At 50.7% G+C, this 16,435-nt stretch overlaps 2 protein-coding genes across 9 annotated transcripts in view; both read right to left on the bottom strand.

Moving 5' to 3' along the window:
- Positions 1-16,435, bottom strand: part of nup98 (nucleoporin 98 and 96 precursor) — a 205,840-nt gene that overhangs the window by 158,122 nt on the left and 31,283 nt on the right. The gene's annotated exons all lie outside the window — the stretch shown is intronic.
- The window catches only part of LOC147112181 (rho-related GTP-binding protein RhoG), an 87,728-nt gene continuing 72,265 nt past the window's right edge, over positions 973-16,435 (bottom strand). The window contains exon 2 of the mRNA XM_085999820.1: positions 973-4,750. Coding sequence (XP_085855946.1) covers positions 4,137-4,712 — 576 coding nt within the window. The 5' untranslated portion in view covers positions 4,713-4,750 and the 3' untranslated portion in view covers positions 973-4,136. The remainder of the gene's footprint in view (positions 4,751-16,435) is intronic.

The raw sequence follows: 16,435 nt of genomic DNA, 5'->3' as shown, positions 1-16,435 counted from the left end.
GAGAGCGTGTGCGAGTGAGCGCATCAACGAGGGATCCATTCCTGGGTTGTGGGTATTGCTCGCAAGGCCAGCATTTATTGGCCATCCCTAGATTTCAGAACAAAATTCTATATCTCAGAGTTGAAAGCTCCAATTGACCCTCCGGCCTCAACAGCTTTTTTGGGGGAAGAGAGAAAACTCGAGGAACAGCACCTCATCTTCCGATTAGGCACTTTACAGCCTTCCGGACTCGACATCGAGTTCAACAATTTCAGATCATAACCTCGGCCCCTATCACATTTTAACTTATATCTTATATCCACCCCCTTTGTTTTGGTTTTTCCCTCCCCCCCGCCTTTTTTTCCCCCCCTCTCTCCCACATGGCAGCTGTCTCCCATTCTGCCAGCGCATTTCATTTTGTCTCCACTAGTCCGGTCACCATCTCGTCTGGTTTTGAATACCTCTTAATGTCTCTTCACTTCTTCTGTTCTCTCCCAGCCCTGCCTTTCGATCTATTTCATTTCCTTTCCAGTTTTGAAAAAGGGTTAGACCCGAAACGTCGACTCTAATTTCTCTCCACGGATGTTGCCTGACCTGCTGAGTTTTTCCAGCATTTTCTGTTGTTATTCCAGATTTCCACCACCCTTTGTGTGAAGAAGTGCTTCCTGACATCACCCCTGAACGGCCTGGCTCTAATTTTAAGGTTCTGCCCCCTTGTTCTGGACTCCCCCCACCAGAGGAAATAGTTTCTCTCTCTCGACCCCATCAACTCCTTTAATCATCTTAAACACCTCGATCAGATCACCCCTTAATCTTCTAAACTCGAGGGAATACAAGCCCAGTCTGTACAACCTGTCCTTGTAATACAGCCTTTAATCCAACAGGATGAGGGGGGGGGAAAAGGTAAAAAAAAAAACTGCCCCCCCCAGGCCTCAAACTCAGCCGGTCACCATGACAACACTAGGCCGCTCGAGCTCTGAATTTTCACATCACTCCAAAAACAAAACGTTTATTAGCTCAAAAAGATTAAAACAATGAAATGACAGTTATTAAACATTTCAGCAAACAGGCGTACTTCAAAACACCACACATTAGGAACAGATTTACAAATGAGCAGATCAAGTTTGTTACATTCTTTTTTAATTATGAATATATATTTTTACTTTTTTTTTTAAAAAAAGCACCTAATTTCTCAGGACATTGTAGCAGGTAAAGGCAGGGAGGGGAAATGTTAAGCTGCAGTTGTCGACCGCAACCCAAGGCTTCACTCTAATCTCTCAAACACAAACCGGCCACACAACAGAGGCCCCGCTGCTCTCGGAATCCATATTTACAGCGGGGCGGGGGGGGGGGGGGGAGCGGGGATTTCATTACTTTCCTTCTCCTGTCCCAGTTTTTGCATCAAAGGTTGGAAAAATCACTGGGGTCTGGGTTTGGGAGAGGGGGCATTGAACCTCTGCGGGATCCCCTGGGAGCAGGTCATTCAACCACAGAAGCTGCGCGGTGTGGAGAGAGAAAGATCTGGGAGAATTAGCTGTGTATGGGGTGGGGTGAGGAGAGAGAGCGGGCTGGGGTCGGGGGCAGCGGAGTCCTCAGTGGCTCTGCAGGAGTTTGTTCTGCAGCTGCTGTTTTGCAAACTATAGAGTTTAGGCCCGAGGCTTTGGTAGGGCCCCTCCCCAAGTTATATTTGATTGAGTTGCCTAGGGTAGGGCGGGAATGGATCGAACACCATCGAATCTTCCACCTCAAGCACGAGGGCAGCTCCATTTGGACATATTCCGGGAGGATTTATCGCGTGACCTCCAACCGCCACTCCCCCCCCACCCCCCCCCCAAACTCCCACCATTGGCCGCCTGACACGTCAATCTTCTCGACGCCACTTCTTCCCCCTCCAATCGGAAAGTCAACAGTCTATTGCCCCACCCGAATGGATGAAACAGCCATTTCCCCACCTCCACAAATCTCCAATATTTTTATAACTAATAAACCAAAATGGTCAAAGAAAAATAAAAGCACCATTTAAAAAAAAAAACATCCCTCTGATTTTTCTCCCGGGTTTTTGTGCGGGGGGGCGGTGCATGGCGGGGGCGCCCAAGGTTTCCAAAAACGGGAAATACCAGAAGCAGGAGGCCCGGCCCGATCCCAAATCATTTCCAGAAGTCCTCCTCAGTTCCGGGAGGAGTCAATATATCCTCAGTTTTGAGGGAGCTTGGGCCACACCGTCTCCCGGGCTGTTGTCACGCCGAGGCGGTTTCCGCAGAGACCGTTTGCCTTTATGAGGCGCCTTGGCAGCGGCCATCTTTCCCAACACCGGCCTCCCAACAGGACGTGGCCCCTTTAAGCCAAGTCCCACCTTCTGATTGGACGCCCTCTTCAGCACAGATTGGGTTCAACGGATGAGTTTTTTGGGGGGTGGGGGGGGGATCAAACCCAGAGTATTGGAAGCGAAAGGGGCGCTTGTACCGTTCTTTATAGATGTGTCGGGGAGATTGAGCGACAGGCGATTGGGAGGAAAGGGATCGTTGAGCTTGTAAACAAGGGACCGTCTGTAACCTGGGCCGAGAGTCACTGACCCGGGGGCTGTTATTCTGATAGCGAGTGTTAGCATGCTAGCAACAGCACAGGGGATCTTTTCACAAAGGACATATGTCACTGCATCCTGTGTTTGTTAACAGGCAGACACTTCAACCGTTGCCCCCCCCCGCCCTACTCACACACCCGCCTCAAGTCACCTCATCCAATCTCCAGGAAGATGGGAACCAAAAAGTGGGAAGTCAAGCTCTGGATATTTCGAACCACCCAACAAATCCCTCAACCACCACCGGTTTAGTGGACTTTGACCAACTCACAGACGCGATCAAGTTGACACAGGTCCCCAAGGGAAGCCCAACAGAGACTTCACAGAGCGACCGTTGAGCAGCTGCCTGGTAAACAGCCCACTCGACCCTCTCTGTCTCCAGTCAAGGCCATTCTGTGCCTCCCCGAGGGGTTAACAAGTCACTGAAGTCAGTCACCCTTGAACCAATGTGTTTAAAAAAACACACACACACACGGTCACACACACACACACACACACTCACACACACACACAGTCTCACACACACACACACACACACACACAGACACACACACACAGTCTCACACACACACACACACACACACACACACACACACACACACAGTCTCACACACACACACAGTCTCACACACACACACACGTTTATTGGATATCAATTCTGGTAGGGCAATAACGGAACAAAATGTTTTTCATGAGATCAATCAACGGGCCAGTTGATGGGACATCGCAATAGGTCCGTACTGGCCAAACGTCTAGACATAGACTCCGAAGTATCAGGACATGGAGTCTATTAAAGGTGGAGGGAGGCGAGCCAAGTTTTTACCCCCCGCCTCCCTCTCTTCACCTCTACCCATGGCCCCACCATCAAAAAGAAAAAGCGAGGAGTTGCACATCCTGAGAATGGGAAGATACTTTTGACAACCAACTAGCTGGATAGCGAGAGTGCAGGAAGAAGCAGATGGGGCTGAAGCTATGGCTCGAAGGCATAACTCTTAATTCAATAGGAGAGGTGGACAATCCCTTGTAATCAAGTCATTCCAGGAGGAGAAATAAACAACGTCCGGCCGAAGTCTTCCTTGGACGAGCATCTGGGGAGGGAAGGTCCGAGGATGGAGGACACATCAGGTTAATCTTGTCCATGATCGGAGAACGCATTGTCCGAACCGAGGAGAGGGGCTCGGTGAGCCAATGGGGAGAACGCCAGCTCTTCTCCCAAGGACTGTGACCAGTTCTTCACTCCCCTTCCCACACTCCCAGCTTCATCCCAAAAGATCCAGTCGTTGTTTTTCTTCGGAGAGGAGCCGCTCTTCCCAGATGCTTGGCGGCGGAGGGAGAGGCGGGGGGGGGGGGGGGGGAGAAAGGGTGAAGGGAAGCTAAATAGTGGGAACCAGTCCAATTGTAGACTTTAATCAGGCCGTTCATTTTCCTTCTCAAAGTTGGATGAAGATGGGCTTGGCGCCGTTCCAACTGGAAGTGGAGCCTGGTCCGAGATCGAGATGTTCTGTCCGTGCGGTGGTCTGGTGTGGGAGGGGGGGGGGGCGGGGTGCGGCGGTTCAGGGTGGGGGAGGGGGACCCTTCCTCACAAGAGTACGCAACCCCTTTTGCTTTTCACCGGAGCCGGGTTAATGACAGCCTTCACCGCTTCGGCAAAGACATCTTTGATTCCTTCCTGGTTGAGTGCGGAGCACTCCATGTACTTCACGGCCTGGATCTGCTTGGCCAGGCCATTGCCCTGGTGCTGCGTGATGGGCGCCAGGCTCTGCTCCTTCAGCTTCTTGATAGTTTCCGGGTCGTTCCGCAGGTCCTTCTTGGTGCCCACCAGGAGCATGGGCACGTCTGGGCAATGGTGGGTCACCTCAGGGTGCCACTTGTGGCGGATGTTCTCGTACGAGGGGGGGCTGGCTATGGAGAAGCAGATTATGAAGACATTGGTCTGGGGGTAGGACAAAGTCCGGAGTCTGTCGTACTCCTCCTGGCCCGCAGTGTCCCAAAGGTTCAGGCTAACTGTCCGAGAGTCCACCGTGATCTGCGCGCTGTAGTTGTCGAAGACGGTTGGGATGTACTCCTTGGGGAAGGCGTTGGTGGTGTAACAGATCAACAGGCAAGTCTTGCCCACTGCCCCGTCGCCCACCACCACACACTTAATGCTCTGCATCCCTAGGCCACGATTATCAGCTTCTCACCGTCAACAACCTGCAACCCCAAACAGACATCCCACAGGTCAAGAGTTGGACAATCAGCGATCCTCCCGAAGCACATCACACTGCCAGACTGGGTCTTTGGCCAACACCTCTCCGAATGGTTACAAATCTCCCAACCCAAGTTACCGAGAAATCCGCCCTCACCGCTGGTCCACCCGATATCGATAGATTGGTCTTGGAGGGGGGAGCAGAGCAGATTCACCAAACCAACTAAAAGGGTTAAATTACGAGGACAGGTTGCACAGGCTGGGCTTGTATTCCCTCGAGTTTAGAAGATTAAAGGATGATCTAATCGAGGTGTTTAAGATGATTAAAGGAGTTGATCGGGTAGATAGAGTGAAACTATTTCCTCTGGTGTACACACAGTGAACCCAGTCTTTGGGGGAAGGGTTTATAACAACTACTTGTATTTACACAGCACCTTTAACGCAGAAACAAATATCCCAAGGCGCGTCACAGGAGCGATTATCAAACAAAATTTGACACCGAGCCACATAAGGGGATATTAGGACAGGCGACCAAAAGCTTGGTCAAAGAGGTCGGTTTTAAGGAGCGTCTTAAAGGAGGAGAGAGAGGCGGAGAGGTTTAGGGAGGGAATTCCAGAGCTTAGGGCCCAGGCAGCTGAAGGCACGGCCGCCAATGGTGGAGCGATGGAAATCGGGGATGTGCAAGAGGCCAGAATTGGGGGAGCGCGGAGATCTCGGGGGGGTTGTGGGGCTGGAGGAGATTACAGAGATAGGGAAGGGCGAGGCCATGGAGGGATTTGAACACAAGGATGAGAATTTTAAAATTGAGACGTTGCTTAACCGGGAGCCAATGTCGGTCAGCGAGCACGGGGGTGATGGGTGAACGGGACTGGGTGCGAGTTAGGACACGGGGCAGTGAGCACAGGGGGTGATGGGTGAACGGGACTGGGTGTACGGGACTGGGTGTGAGTTAGGACACGGGGCAGTGAGCACAGGGGGTGATGGGTGAACGGGACTGGGTGTGAGTTAGGACACGGGGCAGTGAGCACAGGGGGTGATGGGTGAACGGGACTGGGTGCGAGTTAGGACACGGGGCAGTGAGCACAGGGGGTGATGGGTGAACGGGACTGGGTGCGAGTTAGGGCACGGGGCAGTGAGCACGGGGTGATGGGTGAACGGGACTGGGTGTGGGTTAGGACACGGGGCAGTGAGCACAGGGGGTGATGGGCGAACGGGACTGGGTGTGAGTTAGGACACGGGGCAGTGAGCACAGGGGGTGATGGGCGAACGGGACTGGGTGTGAGTTGGGACACGGGGCAGTGAGCACAGGGGGTGATGGGTGAACGGGACTGGGTGTGAGTTGGGACACGGGGCAGTGAGCACAGGGGGTGATGGGTGAACGGGACTGGGTGTGAGTTAGGACACGGGGCAGCGAGCACAGGGGGTGATGGGTGAACGGGACTGGGTGTGAGTTAGGACACGGGGCAGTGAGCACAGGGGGTGATGGGTGAACGGGACTGGGCGTGAGTTAGGACACGGGTCAGTGAGCACAGGGGGTGATGGGTGAACGGGACTGGGTGTGAGTTAGGACACGGGGCAGTGAGCACAGGGGGTGATGGGTGAACGGGACTGGGTGGGAGTTAGGACACAGGGCAGTGAGCACAGGGGGTGATGGGTGAATGGGACTGGGTGTGAGTTAGGACACGGGGCAGTGAGCACAGGGGGTGATGGGTGAACGGGACTGGGTGTGAGTTAGGACACGGGGCAGCGAGCACAGGGGGTGATGGGTGAACGGGACTGGGTGTGAGTTAGGACACGGGGCAGCGAGCACAGGGGGTGATGGGTGAACGGGACTGGGTGTGAGTTAGGACACGGGGCAGTGAGCACAGGGGGTGATGGGTGAACGGGACTGGGCGTGAGTTAGGACACGGGTCAGTGAGCACAGGGGGTGATGGGTGAACGGGACTGGGTGTGAGTTAGGACACGGGGCAGTGAGCACAGGGGGTGATGGGTGAACGGGACTGGGTGGGAGTTAGGACACAGGGCAGTGAGCACAGGGGGTGATGGGTGAATGGGACTGGGTGTGAGTTAGGACACGGGGCAGTGAGCACAGGGGGTGATGGGTGAACGGGACTGGGTGTGAGTTAGGACACGGGGCAGCGAGCACAGGGGGTGATGGGTGAACGGGACTGGGTGTGAGTTAGGACACGGGGCAGCGAGCACAGGGGGTGATGGGTGAACGGGACTGGGTGTGAGTTAGGACACGGGGCAGTGAGCACAGGGGGTGATGGGTGAACGGGACTGGGCGTGAGTTAGGACACGGGTCAGTGAGCACAGGGGGTGATGGGTGAACGGGACTGGGTGTGAGTTAGGACACGGGCAGCCAAGTATTGGATGAGCTGAAGTTTAAGGAGGGTAGAACGTGGGAGGCTGGCCAGGAGAGTGTTGGAATAGTCGAGTCTGGAGATAACATAGAATCACAGAATGGTTACAGCACAGAAGGCAGCCATTCGGCCCGTCGAGCCCGTGCCGGCTCTCTGCAAGAGCACTTCAGCTAGTCCCACTCCCCCGCCCTTTCCCCGGAGCCCTGCAAATTTTTTTCCTTCAGGTACTTATCCAACTCCCTTTTGAAAGCCGTGATTGAGTCTGCCTCCTCCACCCTTTCAGGCAGTGCATTCCAGATCACAACCACTCGCTACGTAAAAAAGTTTTTTCTTACGTCGCCTTTGGTTCTTTTGCCAATTACCTTAAATCTGTGACCTCTGGTTCTCGACCCTTCCACCAATGGGAACAGTTTCTCTCTATCTACTCTGTCCAGACCCCTCATGATTTTGAACACCTCGATCAAATCTCCTCTCAACCTTCTCTGCTCCAAGGAGAACAACCCCAGCTTCTCCAGTCTATCAACGTAACTGAAGTCTCTCATCCCTGGAATCATTCTCGTAAATATTTTCTGCGCCTTTTCCAAGGCCTTCACAAATTTCCTAAAGTGCAGTGCCCAGAATTGGACACAATACTCCAGTTGGGGCCGAACCAGTGTTTATAAAGGTTCATCATAATTTCCACACTTTTGTACTCTATACCTCTATTCATGAAGCCCAGGATCCCGTAAGCCTTTTTAACCACTTTCTCAACCTGCCCTGCCACCTTCAATGATTTGTGCACATATACCCCCAGGTCTCTCTGTTTGTGCACCCCCTTTAGGATTGTACCATTTAGTTTATATTGCCTCTCCTCATTCTTTCTACCAAAATGTATCACTTCGCACTTTTCTGCATTAAATTTCATCTGGCACGTGTCCGCCCATTTCACCAGCCTGTCTATGTCTTGAAGTCTATCACTATCTCTGCGGTCCTAGAACTGACCCCTGGGGAACTCCACTGTATACCTTCCTCCAGTCCGAAAAACAACCGTTCACCACTACTCTCTGTTTCCTGTCACTTAGCCTATTCCGTATCTAGGCTGCCACTGTCCCTTTTATTCCATGGGCTTCAACTTTGCTGGTGAGCCTATTATGTGGCACTTTGTCGGAACACCTTTTGGAAATCCATGTACACCACGTCAACCGCATTACCCTCATCCACCCTCTCTGTTACCTCATCAAAAAACTCAATCAAGTTAGTTAAACACGATTTGCCTTTAACAAATCCATGCTGGCTTTCCTTAATTAATCTACATCTATCCAAGTGACTGTTGATTTTGTCCCTGATTACTGTTTCTAAAAGCTTCCCCACTATTGAGGTTAAACTGACCAGCCTGTAGTTGCTGGGTTTATCTTTACACCCTTTTTTGAACAATGGTGTAACATTTGCAATTCTCCAGTCCTCTGGCACCACCCCCGTATCTAAGGAGGATTGGAAGATTATGGCCAGTACCTCCACGATTTCCGCTCTCAATTCCCTCAGCATCCTAGGATGCATCCCATCCACTCCTGGTGAATTATCTACTCTAGGTGCAGCCAGCCTTTCTAATACCTCTATCAATTTTTATCCTATCAAGTGTCTCCACTACCTCCTCCTTCACTATGTCTGTGGCAGCATCCTCTTCCTTGGTGAAGACCGATGCAAAGTACTCGTTTAGAGACAACAAAGATAGAGTTTAGTAAAGTGTAGACACCGAGATTTTTGTTAAATAATGAAGGGACTAGACTGTGTTTACGAAGACCAATTAATGCAGTTGGATAGGGTAGGGAGGACCAGGGGTCACAATTTGAAGTTGTACAAGGCCAGATCGAGGTTAGAGGTCAGGAGGTGGCTCCTTTCACAGAGGATAGTGGACCTGTGGAACAGGCGGCCAGCTCGTGCGGTGGAGGCCAGCTTGTGCGGTGGAGGCCAGCTCGTGCGGTGGAGGCCGGCTCGCTGAATCCCTTTGAGCTGGTTCTATTTCTGGCTGGGGCGGAGATCACCTGGTGCAAGAGGGATGTACCTGGGAATGTGAATGGGGGCCAGAGTGAACTCCTGGTCTAGTTTGATCACCGAAAAGGTGGTCAGAGCGGAATTTCCCAGATTTGAAGAGGAGATGGTTCGGGTGCAGTCGAGGTAGATTCCCACGAGGGGGAAAGGTAGGGCAACCAAAGCCAGAGCTCCCTGGATGATGAAGGAGTTAGCAAGTAAGATGAAGCAGAAAAAAGGGGCTGTATGACAGATGTCAGCTTGATAACACTGTACAAGGGAGAATCAGGCTGAATATAAAAAGTACAGAGGAGAAATGAAAAAGGAAATAAGAGGGAAAAAGAGACAGTACGAGAATAGATTGGCTGCGAACATAAAAGGGGAATCCAAAAGTCTTCTATAAGCATATTGACAGTAAAAGGGTTGTCAGAGGAGTGGTAGGGCTGATCAGCGACCAAAGTGGAGATTTATTGATGGAGGTAGAAGGTATGGCTGATGTACTAATGAGTAATTTGCATCGGTGTTTACCAAGGAAGAGGACTTTGCCAAAGCTATGGTAATCGAGGAGGTTGCTGGGATACTGGACGAGATAAAAATAGATAAAGAGGTACTAGACAGACTGACGGTAATTAAACTGGATAAGTCACCCGGTCTGGATGGGATGCATCCTAGGATGCGGAGGGAAGGGTGTGGTACACACGGGAGTGTTTACACTGTGATACACAAGGCATCACGATTGTGTAGGACAGGCTGGAGGGAGCAGAGCGTCTTTTCCCGATTGTTCGTACATTCAGCTAACTCAGCAGACCGGGAACTCTCCGATTTCTTCCCCGGTGTCAGCCCTGGCTCAGTGGACAGCACTCTTGCCTCCGAGTCAGAAGGTGAATTCAAGCCCCACTCCAGAGACTCGAGCACAAAAATCTAGGCGGACACTCCCAGTGCAGTACTGAGGGAGGGCCGCACTGTCGGAGGGGCAGTACTGAGGGAGGGCCGCACTGTCGGAGGGGCAGTACTGAGGGAGGGCCGCACTGTCGGAGGGGCAGTACTGAGGGAGTGCCGCACTGTCGGAGGGGCAGTACTGAGGGAGGGCCGCACTGTCGGAGGGGCAGTACTGAGGGAGCGCCACACTGTCAGAGGGGCAGTACTGAGGGAGCGCAGCACTGTCGGAGGGGCAGTACTGAGGGAGTGCTGCACTGTCGGAGGGGCAGTACTGAGGGAGCGCCGCACTGTCGGAGGGGCAGTACTGAGGGAGCGCCGCACTGTCGGAGGGGCAGTACTGAGGGAGCGCCGCACTGTCGGAGGGGCAGTACTGAGGGAGGGCCGCACTGTCGGAGGGGCAGTACTGAGGGAGCGCCACACTGTCAGAGGGGCAGTACTGAGGGAGCGCAGCACTGTCGGAGGGGCAGTACTGAGGGAGTGCTGCACTGTCGGAGGGGCAGTACTGAGAGAGCGCCGCACTGTCGGAGGGGCAGTACTGAGGGAGCGCCGCACTGTCGGAGGAGCAGTACTGAGGGGCTATAAAAGGCTCCAGAGACCAGGTAAGGTGTACTAATCTCCGAACTCGGAACTCAAAGGGAAGGAGAGAGGTAAAAAATAATCGAAGTGTGACGTCACCAGAAAGCAGGTAAGTGATTGGTTGGTGAGTATTTCTCTCTTTTTAACCTTAAACTCTGTGGTTTATAGTTTCTAAGGTGTGATATTCATCATCTAAAATCGGGGCAGAAGGTATTTAAAAATAATATTAATAAATTTAATTAATTACATAGAATGGGAGAGCAGGTGATGTGTTGCTGCTGCAATATGTGGGAGCTGGTGGACACCATTGATGCTCACGGTGATCACATTTGCAGTAAGTGCTGGCTGCTCGAGGAATTCTGGCTCCGTGTTGATGAGCTGGAGTCCAAGCTTCAAACACGGAGACACATCAGGGAGGGGGAGAGTTACCTGGACTCTGTGTTTCAGGAGGTAGTCACACCAATTAGAGTAATTAATTCAGATGTAGTCCGTGGCCAGGGACAGGATGGTGTGACTAGAAGTGAGGCAGGTACGGGGATCCAGGAGGTAGTGTTGGAGGAGCCGCAGCCCTTGCACTTGTCCAACAGGTTCGAGGCTCTTACTCCATGTGGGGACAGGAGCAGGGACTGCAGGGAGGATGAGCAACCTGGCCACAGCACCGTGGAGCAGGGGGCCATTCAAGTGGGGGGAGTTAAAAGAAATGTTGTAGTGGTAGGGGATAGTATCGTTAGGGGGATAGATAGGGTTCTTTGCAGCCGAGAGCGAGAGTCCCGAAGGCTGTGTTGCCTGCCCGGTGCCAGGGTTAAGGACATTTCCTCTGGGCTGGAGAGAAACTTGGAGTGGGAGGGGGAGGATCCAGTTGTCGTGGTCCATGTTGGTACCAACGACATAGATAGGACAAGGAAAGAGGTTCTGCTGAGGGAGTTTGAGCAGCTAGGGGCCAAATTAAAAAGCAGAACCACAAGGGTAATAATCTCTGGATTACTACCTGAGCCACGTGCAAATTTGGCTAGGGTAAATAAAATTAGAGAGTTAAATGCGTGGCTCAAAGACTGGTGTGGGAGAAATGGGTTTTGCTTCTTGGGACACTGGCATCAGTACTGGGACAGGAGAGAGCTGTTCCGTTGGGACTGACTTCACTTGGCCAGTGCTGGGACTAGAATCCTGGCGAATCGAGTAACTAGGGCTGTAGAGAGGGCTTTAAACTAATTAGTGGGGGGGAGGTTTTAAGAGCGAAAAATAAAAATGACAGCGGTGAAGGCAATAGAGCAAGGTAGCAGTGGGGGAATTAAAAACCAGAGCGTGTCAGGAAGGGACAGAATGTATAATGATAAAGTAGTAAAAGGGGTAAAAGCAGGAATAAATTGTCAGAAAACATATTTGAAAGTTCTTTATCTGAATGCACGCAGCATTCGTAACAAATTAGACGAGTTAATGGTACAAATAACTACACATGGATATGATCTGGTGGCCATTATGGAAACATGGCTGCAAGATGATCATGACTGGGAACTAAACATACAAGGGTATTTGACAATTAGGAAGGACAGACAGGAAGGAAAGGGAGGTGGGGTTGCTATGTTAGTCAAGGATGGAATCACTGCAATAGTCAGAAATGATATTGGGTCAAAGGATCAGGATAGTGAAACAGTTTGGGTGGAGATAAGGAATAATAAGGGGAAAAAGTCACTAGTGGGCGTAGTCTATAGGCCTCCTAACAGTTGCAACTCTGTTGGTCGGAGTATAAATCAGGAAATAGTTGGGGCTTGTAATAAGGGAACTGCTATAATCATGGGGGATTTTAACTTTCATATTGACTGGACTAATCAAATTGGGCATGGCAGCCTTGAGGAAGAGTTCATAGAGTGTATTAGGGATGGGTTTCTTGAGCAGTATGTAACTGAACCAACCAGGGGGCAGGCAATCTTAGATCCTGTGTAATGAGACAGGATTAATAAAAAATGTCCTAGTAAAGGATCCCCTTGGAATGAGTGACCATAATATGGTTGAATTCCAAATTCAGTTTGAGGGTGAGAGAGTTGGATCTCAAACCAGCGTACTAAGCTTAAATAAAGGAGACTATGAAGGTATGAGAGTAGAATTGACTAAAGTGTAAGACGGTACAAGAGCAGTGGTCTACATTCAAGGAGATATTTCACATCTTTCAAGATAAATATATTCCACTGAGGAAAAAGGGGAGTAAAATAAAAGACAGCCATCCGTGGCTTGGTAAAGTAATAAAGGATAGTATCCGACTGAAAACAAGGGCATATAAAGTAGCCAAATCTAGTGGGAGGATAGAAGATTGGGAAGCATTTAAAAGCCAGCAAACAATAACTAAAAGATTAATTAAGAAAGGGAAGATAGATTATGAAAGTAAACTAGCAAAAAATATAAAAACAGATAGCAAGAGCTTCTACAGTTATATAAAAAGAAAAAGGGTGGCTAAAGTGAACGTTGGTCCCTTAGAGGATGGGACCGGGAAACTAGTGGTGGGGAACATGGAGATGGCAAAGATGCTGAACAAATATTTTGTATCAGTCTTTACAGTAGAGGACACTAAAAATATCCCAACACTGGAAAAACAGGGGGCAATGGGGGGGGGGGGGGGGGGGGGGGGGAGGAGCTAAACACGATTAAAATCACTAAGGAGATGGTACTCAGTAAAATAATGGGACTTAAGGCGGATAAATCCCCCGGACTTGATGGCCTACATCCTAGGGTCTTGAGAGAAGTAGCGGTAGGGATTGTGGATGCATTGGTGATTATTTCCCAAAACTCCCTGGACTCAGGAAAGGTCCCGGCAGATTGGAAAACTGCTAATGTAACACCCTTATTTAAGAAGGGAAGTAGACAAAAAGCCGGAAACTATAGACCAGTTAGCCTAACATCTGTGGTTGGCAAAATGTTGGAGTCCATTATTAAGGAAACAGTAACAGAGCATTTGGATAAACATAATTTAATAGGACAGAGTCAGCATGGTTTTATGAAGGGGAAGTCATGTTTGACAAATTTGCTCCAATTCTTTGAGGACGTAACATACAGGGTGGATAAAGGGGAACCAGTGGATGTAGTGTATCTGGACTTCCAAAAGGCATTTGACAAGGTTCCACACAAAAGATTACTGCACAAGATAAGAAATCACGGGATTGGGGGTAATATACTGGCATGGGTGGAAGATTGGCTATCGAACAGAAAACAAAGAGTTGGGATAAATGGTTCATTCTCAGGATGGCAATCAGTAACTAGTGGTGTTCCGCAGGGGTCAGTGCTGGGACCCCAACTCTTTACAATCTATATTAACGATTTGGAGGAAGGGACTGAGTGCAATGTATCCAAGTTTGCCGACGATACAAAGATGGGAGGGAAAGCAGTGAGTGAGGAGGACATAAAAAACCTGCAAAAGGACATCGACAGGCTAAGTGAGTGGGCAGAGATTTGGCAGATGGAATATAATGTTGGAAAGTGTGAGGTTATGCACTTTGGCAGAAAAAATCAAAGAGCAAGTTATTATCTAAATGGAGAGAAACTGCAAAGTGCTACAGTACAAAGGGATCTGGGGGTCCTGGTGTATGAAACACAAAAAGTTAGTGTGCAGGTGCAGCAGGTGATCAGGAAGGCCAATGAAATCTTGGCTTTTATTGCGAGGGGGATGGAGTATAAAAACAGGGAAGTCTTGCTGCAGTTATACAGGGTATTGGTGAGGCCACACCTGGAATACTGCGTGCAGTTTTGGTTTCCATATTTAAGAAAAGATATACTTGCTCTCGAGGCGGTTCAGAGAAGGTTCACTCGGTTGATTCCAGAGATGAGGGGGTTGACGTATGAGGAAAGGTTGAGTAGGTTGGGACTCTACTCATTGGAGTTCAGAAGAATGAGAGGCGATCTAATCAAAACATATAAAATTGTGAGGGGGCTTGATCGGGTGGATGCGGTGAGGATGTTTCCACTGATGGGTGAGACTAGAACTAGGGGGCATAATCTTAGAATAAGGGGCTGCCCTTTCAAAACTGAGATGAGGAGAAACTTCTTCACTCAGAGGGTAGTAAATCTATGGAATTTGCTACCCCAGAGAGCTGTGGAAGCTGCGACATTAAATAAATTTAAAACAGAGATAGACAGTTTCCTAGCAGATAAGGGAATTAGGGGTTACGGGGAGCAGGCAGGGAAGTGGACGTGAGTCTAGATTTGGATCAGCCATGATCCTATTGAATGGTGGAGCAGGCCCGAGGAGCCGTATGGCCTACTCCTGCTCCTACTTCTTATGTTCTTATGAGGGAGCGCCGCACTGTCGGAGGGGCAGTACTGAGGGAGCGCCGCACTGTCGGAGGGGCAGTACTGAGGGAGCGTTGCACTGTCGGAGGGGCAGTACTGAGTGAGCGCCGCACTGTCGGAGGGGCAGTACTGAGGGATGAGAAATTAAACCGAGGCCCTGTCTGCGCTCTCAGGTGGAAGTAAATGATCCCATGGCGCTATTTTGAAGAAGAGCAGGGGGAGTTATCCCCGGTGTCCTGGGGCCAATATTTATCTCTCAACCATCATCACTAAAACAGATGATCTGGTCATTATCACATTGCTGTTTGTGGGAGCTTGCTGTGCGCAAATTGGCTGCCACATTTCCTACATTACAACAGTGACTACATTTCAAAAAGTACTTCATTGGCTGTAAAGCGCTTTGGGACGTCCCGAGTTAGTGAAAGGCGCTATAGAAATGCGAGTCTTTCTTTCCTCACTCAGCACCACAGTGCGGTTGAACAAGAGTGAAAGGAAGTACTGGGCGGAACCATTCCAATAATAACACGTTAATTATTCATCTCGTCAAGGGACCGGGCAGGACCCAGGCTTGCCCAGACAGTCCGATAAGGAGGGCGTCAAGGGAGCGGAGTTTTGGACACGGTCTTTGCGATGACTTCCTCAGTGGGGGGTCTGTGCGCTCGGCCCGTGAAGGACGTGTTTACAGAGCGCCGACGCTGCAACACTCCAACATCCACCCTCCGACCTTTGGAGTCTGCACCCTGCAACATTGGGAAACCGAGCCGAGCCTGTGCTGAACCCGAGGCCTCGTTCAGAGTGACCGAGATCCCATCCACTGGAAGCCTTTGAACCCTTCAAACGCTCCCCTGTAAACCCCCCCCCCCCCCCGCACCCCACCCCCAGCCCAGCGCAGCAGCAGACGGCTGCAGATTTCCCCGATCGCCTCACTGCACACCACAGACCTGCGGAGACGCAGTCCATGGCCCAGGAGTTAGTGGTTCTGAGCCGCAGGAATGAATGAAACTTGGCTCAATGCCCCAGGGTTGGAGATAGAGAAGAGAGAGAATCATTAGCCAGGACGCCAGCCTCTGCTCGCTATCCCTGCTGTGAGTGGACGCTGGGGCAGGTCAGCCTCCTCTGTGCAAAAGAGCAATCAAAAAGCCGAAAGAATGTCGGCCTTTATCTCGAGGGAGCTGGATTACAAAGTGATGCTTCAGTTGTACCGAGCTCTGGTCAGACCCCATCTGGACACTGTGTTCAGTTCTGGGCCCCGCCCCTCAGGAAGGATATACTGGCCTCAGAGGGGGAGCGGCGCAGATTCACCAGACTGATACCCAGACATTAAAGATCCCACGGCACTATTGGAAGAGCAGGGGAGTTCTCCCCGGTGTCCCGGCCAATATCACTCAATCAACATCACTAAAAACAGATGATCTGGTCATTATCACATTACTGTGTGTGGGAGCTTGCTGTGCGCAAATTGGCTGCTGCGTTTCCTACATTACAACAGTGACCACACTTCAAAAAGTACTTCATTGGCTGTGAAGCGCT

Source organism: Somniosus microcephalus, chromosome 10 (assembly GCF_052327205.1).
Source record: "Somniosus microcephalus isolate GS21.2 chromosome 10, FLI_Smic_1.0, whole genome shotgun sequence".
Classification (NCBI taxonomy): Eukaryota; Metazoa; Chordata; class Chondrichthyes; order Squaliformes; family Somniosidae; genus Somniosus; species Somniosus microcephalus.
This window is presented reverse-complemented; position numbering and strand designations above follow the sequence as displayed.